Source organism: Cylas formicarius, unplaced genomic scaffold (genome assembly GCF_029955315.1).
Source record: "Cylas formicarius isolate icCylForm1 unplaced genomic scaffold, icCylForm1.1 PGA_scaffold_9__14_contigs__length_23061073, whole genome shotgun sequence".
NCBI lineage: Eukaryota > Metazoa > Arthropoda > Insecta > Coleoptera > Brentidae > Cylas > Cylas formicarius.
Window position 1 is genome coordinate 19,917,577 of NW_026844365.1, and position 12,797 is coordinate 19,930,373.

General features: G+C 33.5%; 2 protein-coding genes across 6 annotated transcripts in view; both read left to right on the plus strand.

The window, feature by feature from the left end:
* Positions 1 to 862, plus strand: part of LOC132706953 (uncharacterized) — a 37,310-nt gene extending 36,448 nt beyond the window's left edge. Inside the window, exon 9 of the mRNA XM_060678551.1 lies at positions 658 to 862. Coding sequence (XP_060534534.1) covers positions 658 to 862 — 205 coding nt within the window. The remainder of the gene's footprint in view (positions 1 to 657) is intronic.
* A 7,989-nt stretch (positions 863 to 8,851) lies between these two features.
* The window catches only part of LOC132707094 (aminopeptidase N-like), a 35,374-nt gene continuing 31,428 nt past the window's right edge, over positions 8,852 to 12,797 (plus strand). For 2 of the 5 annotated variants that reach the window (XM_060678770.1, XM_060678769.1), the window contains exons 1-3: positions 8,976 to 10,044; positions 10,105 to 10,388; positions 11,458 to 11,642. In XM_060678770.1, the coding sequence (XP_060534753.1) occupies positions 9,957 to 10,044; positions 10,105 to 10,388; positions 11,458 to 11,642 (557 nt within the window). In that variant the 5' untranslated portion in view covers positions 8,976 to 9,956. The other 3 variants (XM_060678767.1, XM_060678766.1, XM_060678765.1) reach the window with 3 other exon arrangements.

The following is a 12,797-nucleotide window of genomic DNA, read 5'->3' on the forward strand; positions in this document are numbered from 1 at the left end:
ATGCAAATTTGTTTGCTTCTTTAAATTTATTAGTTGATTAACGTCCATAGTTGTAAACTTTCCTGTACTAGTTGGTACCAATTCCCTTTGGGAGCACCAGTTGATAGTCGGGTGAGGCAATTCTTTTTTGTTTTTTCTTTTTAAAGTCGACCCTGAGATTTGGGAGGTTGCACAGCAGGACAAAAAGTTTGAAGAAGAAATTATATGATATAGGATGCCTCTAAATTCGCTCTAAGATATGTAGGTCTATCTACTGTTTCGAAGATTATATGTCACCGGGCCTATGAATTGACGGATGATTCGGGACAAAGTTTATTAAACGTCAAGTACATTAAGGTTGCACCGCCTGATAGGCGTATTAGGTGAAGCATTCTAAAGAAACACTTGTCCTGCTCTGTTTATTGGGGGTGGTAAAAGCCTACCAGTGGAGGGAGGTGTTGATCTTCAATCACATCTGTTCCACAACAAACCCAACTTCTGAACACGTAATCTGGAAAGTTTTGGAAGCCGTTAAAGATTATACCGAAACTTCGACCCCAAAGTAGGCGGTTTTCCGTAGATTTTTTAAAACTTTATTAGAAAAAATAAATGAAATCCCTAACATGTGCTATATTTTATCGTAAAGGTAGATTTTATAAAAAAATTAAAACGTTGCAGTGCGTATCGTTTCGCCGATGGCAGTGACCTGTGGACAATATTCCAAGACAATGTGGATAATGCGGTATCGAAAATTCCAGCTGGCGTCGACTTTGCGTCCATAGTTTCGTCTTGGTTCGGGCAGTCTGGATATCCTGTGGTAAAAGCAAAACGCGTCGGCAACGATTTGGTGATCTCACAAGTGAGTATGCTCCTTTATTCTTAAAAAATAAAAAACAACACGAAATGCATTCGAGAACAGGTCATAAATTATGATCTACAAAAAAAACGTCACAAACTTTTACTTGTAACCGAAAAAATAATTTATACCCCATAGTAACAGAGATTTTCGTCGGTTTTGAACTGTCCATGACCTTACTGCAGCGTTCTCTGTGGTCTCAATTTTTTTGAACTCTTGTCTCATTTAAGCTTGATAACTCAACGTCGGAAATACAGCCAATATTGGTTGCACAGGGTATTATTTTTTTATCGTACAGGTTAACATAATGGAATGTAAATGCAATATATATAATTTCCCAATTTTCCTACCAGTTTAACAGTGAGTACTTTGTGAAATCATTTTCATCTTTCACCCGTTTTGAAATAAAGCTGAAATTTCACGCTGGTGTTACTTAATAAGCATTTTATTTTAAGCATATTACAGTTTGTCCTATTTTCAATGAAATAAAATTAAAGGAAGGGTATCACAAACAGAAACAACAAACTATATAAATCATTTCTTAATTTGAAAAAGTTTTCACTTTCTAAAAATACATGGTGAAAATCTTTGAAAATTGATTTACTGTGTGATTTTATTGCTAATTCATCTAATATTGAACTGAGCTGGCTTTTAATTGATGAAAATCCATTTATGTCTAGACATTTGATAAAGACACGGTGTTGTCGAAACAATTGTCATGTCATAATATATAATTTCGTGAAAATTTGAACATTTAGTTCTTATTTATTTTGAATTCATCTAATATTCGGAAACTGGTTACTGCTGACTAACTCATTAAGACAATTTCTCAACAGTAATTATGTTATTAACCTACCCACTTTAATTAGCTTCATTAAAATCGTCTAAACTTTTAACTTCGTTTAAGATGGATTTGATACTCTCTCCTCATAAAAACTTTCATGAAAGAATTTTTATTAGCAAGAAATGAATCAACGTCTGCACTAACTTTATCCCTATGCATGCATTATATCCTAAGATTGATACACTAGCCTCTTTGATGAGAATAAAATTAATTTTGTACCTTGAACCTTTAATAACACTATCAAGTATGAGAGTGACAATAGTTTTTTTCCTATTATTGCCATATGTTGTTACAACAAAGTCAGTATTATCAATATTAATATTTTATAATTCTAAGAATTTAAGAATTTCCATTTGATTATTAATTTTACCACTCACTGTCCAAATTTCATTGCAATTATCCCCTATATTATTCACAGAATTCAACATTATGTCATCATTAGTTTTTCTAATGATGTTGTTCGTATACATTTTTTTTACCCCAGTGATGACTAGTTCTGGTAGTTTATTATTAACTATAACATTCACATTAGTTTCTCCCTGATGAATCGTACACGCTACTGCGAAATTATTTACATTACCGCAGTATGTACAGTTGTATCGTGCATTCAATTTATCTTAATAAGGTATTAATTAGCTTTCACTTTTTTGTTTTTAGAGATACCAAGGTAAAGAAAAAAAACAAAATGTAGACTTAGTAGCCAAGTTTTTTTCCAAGTGACGTATAACACTATCAATGTTCTGACATATAAGCCTCCATCATATTTTTTAAAATTGAACACCCTGTATATTATATATGTGTTTAATAGAATATCTTATTCCGATTACAATGATATAACACACTTTATATTTTAGTACACCCGTTTCTGACAAATCGACAAAAATAGGAAATTTTTATATCATTTCAAAGACTGCCCTAACTGACAAATAAAAACATGTTTGACATATTAGTAAACAACGTTCATGGTTCAATTACTATTCAAGTCATTATTGTTAAAATTGTTTTTCGCGAATTTAGCATCCATGAAAGAAGTGATATGCTTCAAGTATACTTTCTGAATAATCAAAGTGCAACCACAGCTCGTCGTTAGTATATTAGACTTTATCCAGAGCGCCGAGCTCCTTCAAAACAGATATTTCCAAGGTAACGTATTAAATGCTAAAACCGTATGCCGGAATCATAATGGTTTAAACGAAAAAAATAAGGCAATCATATTAGGATTTTATTAAGCACATCCAGTTTCGTCTATTATTAGAGAATATGAAGGGACAGATATTTCTCGGGGATCAATCCCGTCAGTTTTGAGAGAATATAAATATAATGCATTTAAATTTCGTAAAACTCTAAAACTAAGTGCAAAACAATATCAAAGGAGGATGCAGTTTTCTTTGGATTTTTTAAATAGGCATAATGAGACTAATAATGTTTTGAAAAACATTTTATGTTCTGATGAAAGTTTGTTTATTACAAGAAAATACGAAAATACAAAATAAAAATACAGGGTTACCAACTAATTAATGTATGGTGTGATGCCATAGATGGGCATATTTTGGGTCCGATATTTATAAAGTATTTGCAACTCTTAGAGCCCGAAATAGAACAACTTATAGAAGGTTTACCCCTCAATATATCAGCGCGGATTATATAGCAGCAACTTTAATACACTTTTTCTTGTGGGGACATAAAAAATCACGCGTACAGAACTCCTTGTAATAATGTCGTGGAATTTCGGTAAAGGATTTCAGGGGCAATAAATCAGTTAAGAAACAATACGGAAACGTTACTAAATGCAAGACATCATACAATTAGAGTGTATAACAAACGTCTTCAGGAAAATCGTGGTCACAGACAGCAGTATTTAGAATATTTACTTTAGTGTGTCTTGACATTTTTAGTGTTTTTGTTCTATTTTAATTTGTAAATAATTATAGGTGTTTCTGTGAGTCACGGCACCCTCTCAAATTATATAAAAATTTCTTATTTTTACCGATTTGTCAAAAGCTTGGCTACTAACCCTACTTTTTTTTTCTTTACCTTGGTATCTCTAAAAACAAAAAAGTTGCAACCAATTAAAAAGTTATCAAGATTAATTGAACGGACGGTACAGTTTTATTTTCTTCTGTGCAAATATTGTATTTGACGATTTGGCAAATATTATAAAAAAATTATATAAAGTTTTTTGCGTAAGTCAGGACAGTCTTACTTTCCAAGTGAGCTACCGCATTTTAGACAGTTATAGAAATTACCTACCGGTGTTGACTTGCTTTTCCCTTTTTATGATTTTTTACTTCCTTCAAAGTTTCGTTGACCTGGAAAGAACCAGCGTCTGCTGCTCGACCTGTAGTGTCAATTTTAATTGCGGATGAAGTTGTTCCTGCAGTGGTTGGGCTCGTATTACACTGACAATGTTGTTCCGTACTACTAGTATTCTAAATCTCCGAGATTACATGCCCTTCCTAACATTTTGATTTCATTTGCAAAATAATCGAAGCTTTTCTTGAATTATGTGTGTTTAATAACACACACTAAAGTGTTTTATTTAAGAAGGATGTATTAAATATTGGAATTTTGTATAAGAAAACTGACAAAATTTATTTTATACTACACTACTTGGTTGGTCATTTCACCGCGTGTTTTTCTCGAGTCACGTAGGCCAAAGAAAGCTATTATTACAAAACAATACATGTAGTGCCATCCATGTGACAATAACTAAAACACTCATACAGATAATGTAGACTTCTTTAACACAAAGCAAATTAACTGCGTTCTGCACTAATGCATTCAACAGCTTTCGCCTTCCTGTTGGATCCTAGTAAAAATTTGAATCTTGCAACATTAACATAATATTATAATTTACTGCCTGTCATCTCTAGTCTTAAGACTTGACGCTATACTGGGGTATGGTAACTAGTATATTTTTCTTACTTCTGTATCCCCCGCGGGAGATCTTTACAGATTCCCAAGCAACCCAAAAAAAATCGAATTTAGTTTGGCTAGTGTACGAGAGATGTCGCTCCTTAATAGCTCAGGTTTTGGTCGCCAGATGTCAGCCCTAATGTGTTATTTTTGCGTCACATTACAGTTCAAGAATATTTATAAATTTTTATACAATTTGACCTGGAGTCAAATTTTGAAAATATCATATTTTTGATTTGTATTCGGCGAGATCGGCGTGAATAAGTGCTATCTGAGTTTCGTGCTGCTGGATACCTTCTTCGCCTGGCGTCAGCTGTTTTTTCAAATTGAACGCTTCACAAACTACCCTTTTTCCGTTGTCATCTTCAAACGCCCCAAACCATTCACGTTGAGTCTCGAAAATTTGCACCAGTACGCTTGCGTTTTTGAATATCTGTTAGTAACTGCGAAGGCGGCGCACAGTGATAGAAAATGCAATTCTAGGATTGCAATAATATTAAGGCTAGATAAGCATTTTTTTCGGTTATATAAATTAAGGTAGATACTAATTAACTCTCAAAATGTACATAAAAGTTGTTGCAAAATTTGCTTTATATATTTATTTTTTTGTAATAATTGTAATTACAATGTGACAAACTCGTGTCCCATTTTTTACTACTACTGTACCTATTATGATAAGTTTAACTAACAATACTGATATGAAACGTGATGCTAGAATTACTAAATTTTAACTATATAAAATCTAAACATATTCTGTGTATATAAAGTAGGTAGGTGCATTTTTTTTATCAACCAAGTTTAATAAAAAAAAAACATTGTTCATGTTTTTACCAATAGGTAATTATTAACATCAGTGAATTTTATCATCTGAATAAATTTACACTTCAGTTCATTTTTTTAGATAAAATTCAACCGATTTTAAAAAAGATAAACACAGGTTAAATACATTACTATCAAGAAACAAAGTCACTGTAAATGTTAATGTTATAAATTTATAAAGTATTTAATTATAATAAATCAATATTAATTAACTATAATTAATTATACAAATGGTGCAAAATGAAATATCTTATATATCTAATTAAATTCAGGTTCTGCTGGAAAACTGATAACTTCTGTACTAAAAACACTTTCTTTTTTTGGTGGTACAACCCTCACACTAGATACAAGAGGGTCTGAAGAGACTAAAAGAATATTAAATAAGTCTTTGTTGTAATCATTTCTAGATATCTTCCAAGTGTTATGATCCCTATAGTACTTAACCTCTTTATGCCTCGATTCCTGGGCATCCTCTCCCAGCTGTTCTATCGGTAATAAAAAGTTATCGATAATCTCTTTACTGTGCATCAAGATTTTATGCACTGTAGGGCGCATTAGATATAGGCTAACATAGATTTGAGCTGTTTCATAAGCATACTTGATAACCGGAATTTAATAAAATATCACATCTATAAATTAAGTTTTGATCTACATCAGTAATTCTGGATGAAATAGCAGGGTCCGAAAAAATCTCATACCCGTATTCCGATCATTAGTATAACCGAACCCCGCTTTGGGAATATCGACTAACAAACCTACTTCTTGCCTAATTTTTTTAATTATTTCCTGTTTCCTATGATTAAATGCGTCCTTATGAATTTTTGGCACTCGCCAAACTTTTAAATTTAATCTATACGAAATATGAATGAAACATTCAAAAAATCGTATGTACGTATGGAGAGTGGAGACGCCTAGATTAAGCCCATCTTTATTGATAGGTAAAGATTTTATAAAGTTAAGATTATTAAATTGAGCAAGTCCAGATTTGCGTAGGTAACATTTTTGTGATGAGGTAGACATTAAGAAATTGCAAACCTTTCCGTCTACCATAGTTTTTAATAATTATTTTGCTTAATTTGGCTTTCGACATAAGAGATTTCTGACTTAATTGCTTCGTCAGTTTCTTTAATAAACCGCAATCTTAAAGGCCTGTAAAAACGAGTCGAGGAGGTTCGTAGATTTTGCCACAATATTGTGGATTTTCCAAATTCGTTTTTAAAGTTTTATTGTAAAGGTACTTTTGATGTCGTCAATACAGTTGAATCATCCCCTTCAATTTTTTGTTTATAATTGCTTTGGTTTGCACTTCCGCTAGATCCCTATTTAGTGATTAGCTTTAAAGATGTTACAGGTCCTTCAACGTTGTTGAAAGACCTTTACAAAACTTCTTTTTGTACCTTAACTACACGAGATGTCGATCTAATAATGATTGCAAGGGAACTTCAACTGTTGAGTTAGTCACTAGGATTTTATTAGGGTATCATTGTTTTTTGGCCTCTAAAATTTTATCATAAGTGGGAAACAACTTTGTGAAACCTTTTTCGTTAACTAACCTTATTAGTATTGGTGACGGGTAAATTTAAAGCTAACAAAAAAGGCAAGGGCCTCATCTGCAGAAAAAGATACATTATCTAAGCGTACATTGCGAACTTCTTCCATCTTCTTTAAACGAGTTGCTTTTTTCGGCGAAAATCTTATTTTCTAAATAAGTGCCGTGGCATCACGTTTTCCTGCTGTCCGTAACTTCATTTCAGTGGCATGGCGAAATTCCTCTTCTGATTTCGACGCCAGTTCAGCTTCAACCCCGCTGCGTTTAGTCTGTCGACTTCCTTAATGGTGGTCTTGGTCCGAATTTTAAAATTTCTTCCAAAAGCCATTTTTCATGTATACGCTGGAACTTTGTTAAATAATGTTTCGATTGGTTCCACTTTTTATGCAGTTTTTTTGTAAAATTATCAATAATCTTGAGAACCAAATTCTTATCTTGGGCTAAAAGATTCTCATCCCCAATGATATGTATAGTATAATCAAAAAGTAGTGGTTGGCTGTTAGGGTGTAAAGGACCCTTTGATTTTAAAATTCGAATAAGTCGATACGCCGCGGATTTGTCGATTTGCCGATATACGGCCACAAATGTTGGAAAAGTCATCGAAAATTGGACGGCCAGATTGGACTACATCCGCGCCAGCAGTGCCGATCATATGACAGAAATCATATTTAAAATGTAATGCCACAAGATTACCTTTCGGATAAATAAAATTCATATCAATCGAGTAATCCATCGTTGTTTTATTGAAACTTAAAGTCGTTATCAGGAAAATTCCATGTATGGTGCGAAAGGTCTGCAGCTAATCTTGCATAATTTGTCCTGCATAACATTTTACGATTATTGACCTGCTTGGGATAACATAAGGCTTGAATACAAAACTCAATAACGACATGATCAGATTTGCCAATTGGGGAATCAAGCTCCAATTTGTCAAGTAAATTGGGATCCTGAGTAATTACAAGATGAAGAGTTGACGGAGCGTCGTTCTCTCGGAAGCCTGTGTGTTCTTCCACAAGTTGACTAAGATTACAATCTGACAAAAATCTAGGAACATGTATTCCATGGAAGTGGGGACAAAGTCGTTTAAAGTAACATACCAGTATATTCTTGGGAAATTAAAGTCGCCAGCAATAACAGGGTTGACGGAATTTGTGACAAAATTGTTCATGGGTTGTAAGAGCTGAAAATTAGAATCATTATCAGTATCGCTCGGCCTGTATACACAGGCGAGTGATTTGTTCGTTTAATTGCTCAGCATACTGGTCTATCATTTGATTCTGGATGACCGCAAAAGCATTAGTTTTTTACATCGCTTCTGTATCTTCGCGATAAGGAACAATTCATTTTCACCGAGAAATTCACGAGCACATTAAACCATAGTTTCTATCTTCCAAAATCATTGACAACGTTTGTGGGCGTGAATCTTGTATAATTTAATTATGTGCGAATTGGGCGACTCAATAGAAATAATATAACTCAATAGAGATAAGAAACCATTCATTCCGGTCGCGATAGCGGAAAAGTATTCGTCATGGGGATTCCGTAGTTGCTATCGCATAACATTATTAACATGGTCTGGGTTAGTGTGCTTTGCTTAGATAGATTGTACACGACCTCGGTGACATAATAATCTCGTTCAGCGATATAACCGTAACTCCGTCGGCCGAGCTCAACTCCCGCGAGTACAGGGTGCAAAAAAAGTTGCCAAAAAACACTAACACAAAAAACTACCTCCTACCCATATTAGAGGTGACACCTGACGATCAAAACTTGAGCTATTATTGCTCGACATCTCTCGTACACTAGCCAAACTAAATTCGAATTTTTTTTTGAGTGGTTGGGAATCTGTAAATTTACTATCGCCAGGCCTCCACCGGGACGGGGGATGCAGAAGTTGGAAAAGATACGACTAATTGTATATTTAGTGAATTTAGTCATACTGCCAACTACTATAAAATAGCTTATGTTACGTGTACAAGTATACTGTATGGCAAAATAGGTATCCTAAAATTCTTCCTAAAGATGGCGATATTATTCAGTTTGTATTTCTTTAACTAGTAGTACAGGTTAGGAAAGACATAAATGGTGTTAGATCCTCGTTTGTAGATCATTTGTGGTAACAAAAATGATGTCGTTGCATAAACTGTATTTGTAGTGATGTCGCAAAACGCCTCTAGGGGAAATACATGCAATTGAAATCAATCTGCTCAGGACAGCGTTAACGGCATTTTCTGTGACTTTAAGTTTGACAATGCGTTCAGCCATTCTGAAGTTATTTATATTTACTTTTGTTTCCGAAAATGTTCTGACACCTCCAGCACAAATAGAGCAAAAACTGTGAAAAAGAATCGAATTTGTGCCAACTTTAAAATAATGTTCATTTAGGTATCTCTAATATGAGAATATTTCTGGCAGTCAATTTAGAAATTTAAAAATAATTTCCAGAATTTTTCCTTGACTGCTTAATGATAGGTTTTTTCACCCCAAGTATTTACGATATTTACTTTTCGAGATAGAATCGAGTGCCCTTCTCAACTGGTCACCAAATAGACAAGTCCTTTAACTCATAAATCTTTTGACAACTCAAAATTAATCGACAAAGTATCTTAGCGTTTAACCAATTGCTAGCGACTAATAATCGATTTAATAAACTGAGTGATAAATTATCGTTTATTATCAATGACCAAACAATGTTTTCACCATTTTTGTGTCTTATGTCCGATTCATTAAATTTCAATGACCCTTATAATGTGGAATTAATGTATCCATGGAAAAGAGCCTTGGCGAGCTACGATCAAAATTTTAGCTTCAATGGGTAGAAGTGAGAGCTAAATTAATGTTTTGGTGGTATCATGTTGGGTAAACAGATTTAATTGAATTTAAAATGATAGGAAAGGTTCGTCAGATTATCCAAGGACACTACTACAAAGTGGTACATACCCATAACCTACACGACATCATCAAATCCTCAAAACTTTGAAAAAACTGAACCTATGCTTTGGTTATCACCGTCCGAACAACGTGCTATTATACCTCTCGACAGTTCTGACTCGTGGGTAATTTTAAATAACCAGCAAACAGGTAACGATATAACTTTTGCTTCTAGAAGTGAAGTGATAATACGGTTCCTTTAACTCATAGGGTTTTACAGGGTAATGTACGATGATTTTTTGTTGGAAAATATCTCGAAAGCGTTACAGCAACCGAATTTTGATGGGATCAGCGAAATGAACCGCGCGCAAATTGTCAATGACCTGTTCTCTTTTGGGGAAGGCAACAAAACAAAGTACTCCATGATATTTGATCTACTTGATTATCTTAAAAATGAAGTGGATTTTCTTCCATGGACGGCCGCATTCAGCGCCTTCTTAGACATATTTAACAACATTTCAGTGTACGAATCCGTGCTAATGTATAAAATCAGGGTAAGTTTATTAATTAAGTAAAAGCCATTATTTGAAAAAACCAATATATACAAGATGGTTCTTAATGAAGGGGCACTCTCTAAACTGGAAATGTGTTATGACGGAGCTCAACATGCCTCATAAAATATGTCCCTGCTCTCCGAAATACAGATACAACAAAAAACAAACACAATACAATACACATTTGCGATTTATTCTGAATTTACAAATTATACAAATAAGAATTTATAACAACTTTAAAATAGCGTACATTTTAGATCTTTGTAATATAAAGTTGTTTCTCAAAAAACGGTATTTAAAATTACGTCCTGCGGCCATTCCAGAAACTTAAAAGTAATTTTTTCACTCCAAATCTTTACGGCAATTACCTTTTAAGATGGAACCGAGTGCTTTTGTTAATTGTACATACATTCGAGCTTAGAGTTTTGATCAGTTCCAAAATATATTGGAAATTTCGGAATTGAAATAAATGTTAGCAAATCGAGTTTAATTAGTTTTGGAGAAAATGCCAAACAGTTGGTAAATTTTTTCAGATTGTTGCAAAATGCTAAATTTTAAAAGCAGTGGTGGAATTTTGGAATTTGAGAGTATTAGAGATGCTATGCCAAGTTGTTAAGTTTCGTTCTAAGCTATTTTAACTGTGCTCATGCTTCTCATATCAGAAGGAGGTAAACATACTGAAAATAGTTCAGCCTGTCTTGTATATCCTTACAACATTAGAAAATATAGCCTAGTAACTCTAAAAAAAAAAAAAATTATTGAACTTACGCCGTCCCGAAGAATAAGACAAATATATCCCAGTTTAAGGCATCTTAATCATAGGCATAATAATAATAATAATAATAATAATAATAATAATAATAATAATAATTATTATTATTATTATTATTAGATATTACCGTAATTAGTGCCCCTAAAAACACAATGGAATTATATAAATAATTATATTGAACCCTTTTTAAATGTCGGGTATTGCTTAAGTTGTTCTTGATTTTTAAATAAAAAAGGTGCAACTCAAATATTTTCTACAGGAATGTCACTTATGCCTATTCCATTTGTCTGCTTGTAGGTATATTTGGTATGTCTGCTTGAAAAAGTATACACGACGATACCAATAAATGCACCAGTGCCAGACGACAACCAATATTTTGCCATGAAACAATCAACGGTAAGCGAATGGGCTTGCCGATTGGGTTACCCAAGTTGCCTAGAGGATGCTCGCCCATTATTCGAAGATTACAAACATGGAAAAACGTGAGTTGATATTATCGTAAACAAAAAAAATTATTAATGAATAAATGCAAAAAATAAATGATAAACGCAATGCATTCATGCATAACATTCTGTGGGAATATTCTTCTTACTCAGACTAAACTCATTTACGCTGAATTGGCATGTCGGAAGATATTCAATATTCCCTTAAGAAAAGCCATTAAGCGTAATTTCGTCGTGTTCCATTTGAGGTTGCGGCTGCTAGAATATGCTTAGAATTTGTAAAACACCCATCAGAATATTCGTTATTAATTATGTTAGTTTCTTCATAACGAAAAGAGGAGGGCAGAGTGGAATGTATGCGTATTAAACATAAAAAATAGAAGAAGATTCAAAAGAAAACTCTGACCATATTTTTCTCACATGCTCTAATATCGTCGATAACATTTTAAAGTGTTACAGAAGTTCTAAAATGTTTTCAAAATCGCAAAAGTATGTGGGTATGCTGTTACTGACAAAGTGAGCGTACATATGAGTATAGAAATTTGAAAGATTTCTCGCGTAATTACGAATTAATACTCGAGACTTAAAAAAAAATGTAAAAGGAGGAAAGTATTAAAAAGGACTAATCAATAGGTTTAACATGAAAATTACTCAATTCAAATCTGTACCTATAACTAGGAAAATCGAAGTGATGTTAAATACTCATCCTCGGTTTAAGGAACGTCTAAAATAAGTCGCCTGCCTGTTCTTTCTTATTTTCATTTTTTTCGCAGTATTTGTCTGGATGAAGCGAGTAGACCACGGATACAAAGTGTTCAAAACTCATGTCTAAGCTATGTTAGTTGGACGATCGTAGAGAATTACATTTTCATACCTTCTTTTCTGAGCTCCGTGCGTGAGATGATAATAAGGGGTGTTTTTTTTCGATGTATAGAACTTTAAGTTGCAATAAAAGATCGATGGAATATTCGATTGATATGAATTTTATTTATCCGAAAGATAATCTTGTGGCAATACGTTTTAAACATGATTTCTGGTATATGATCGGCACGGCTGGCGCGGATCTAGTCCAATCTGGACGTCCAATTTTCGATGACTTTTTCCAAAATTTGTGGCCGTATATCGGCAATAACACGGCGAATGTTGTCTTCCAAATGGTCAAGCGTTTGTGGCTTATCCGCATAGACCAATGAC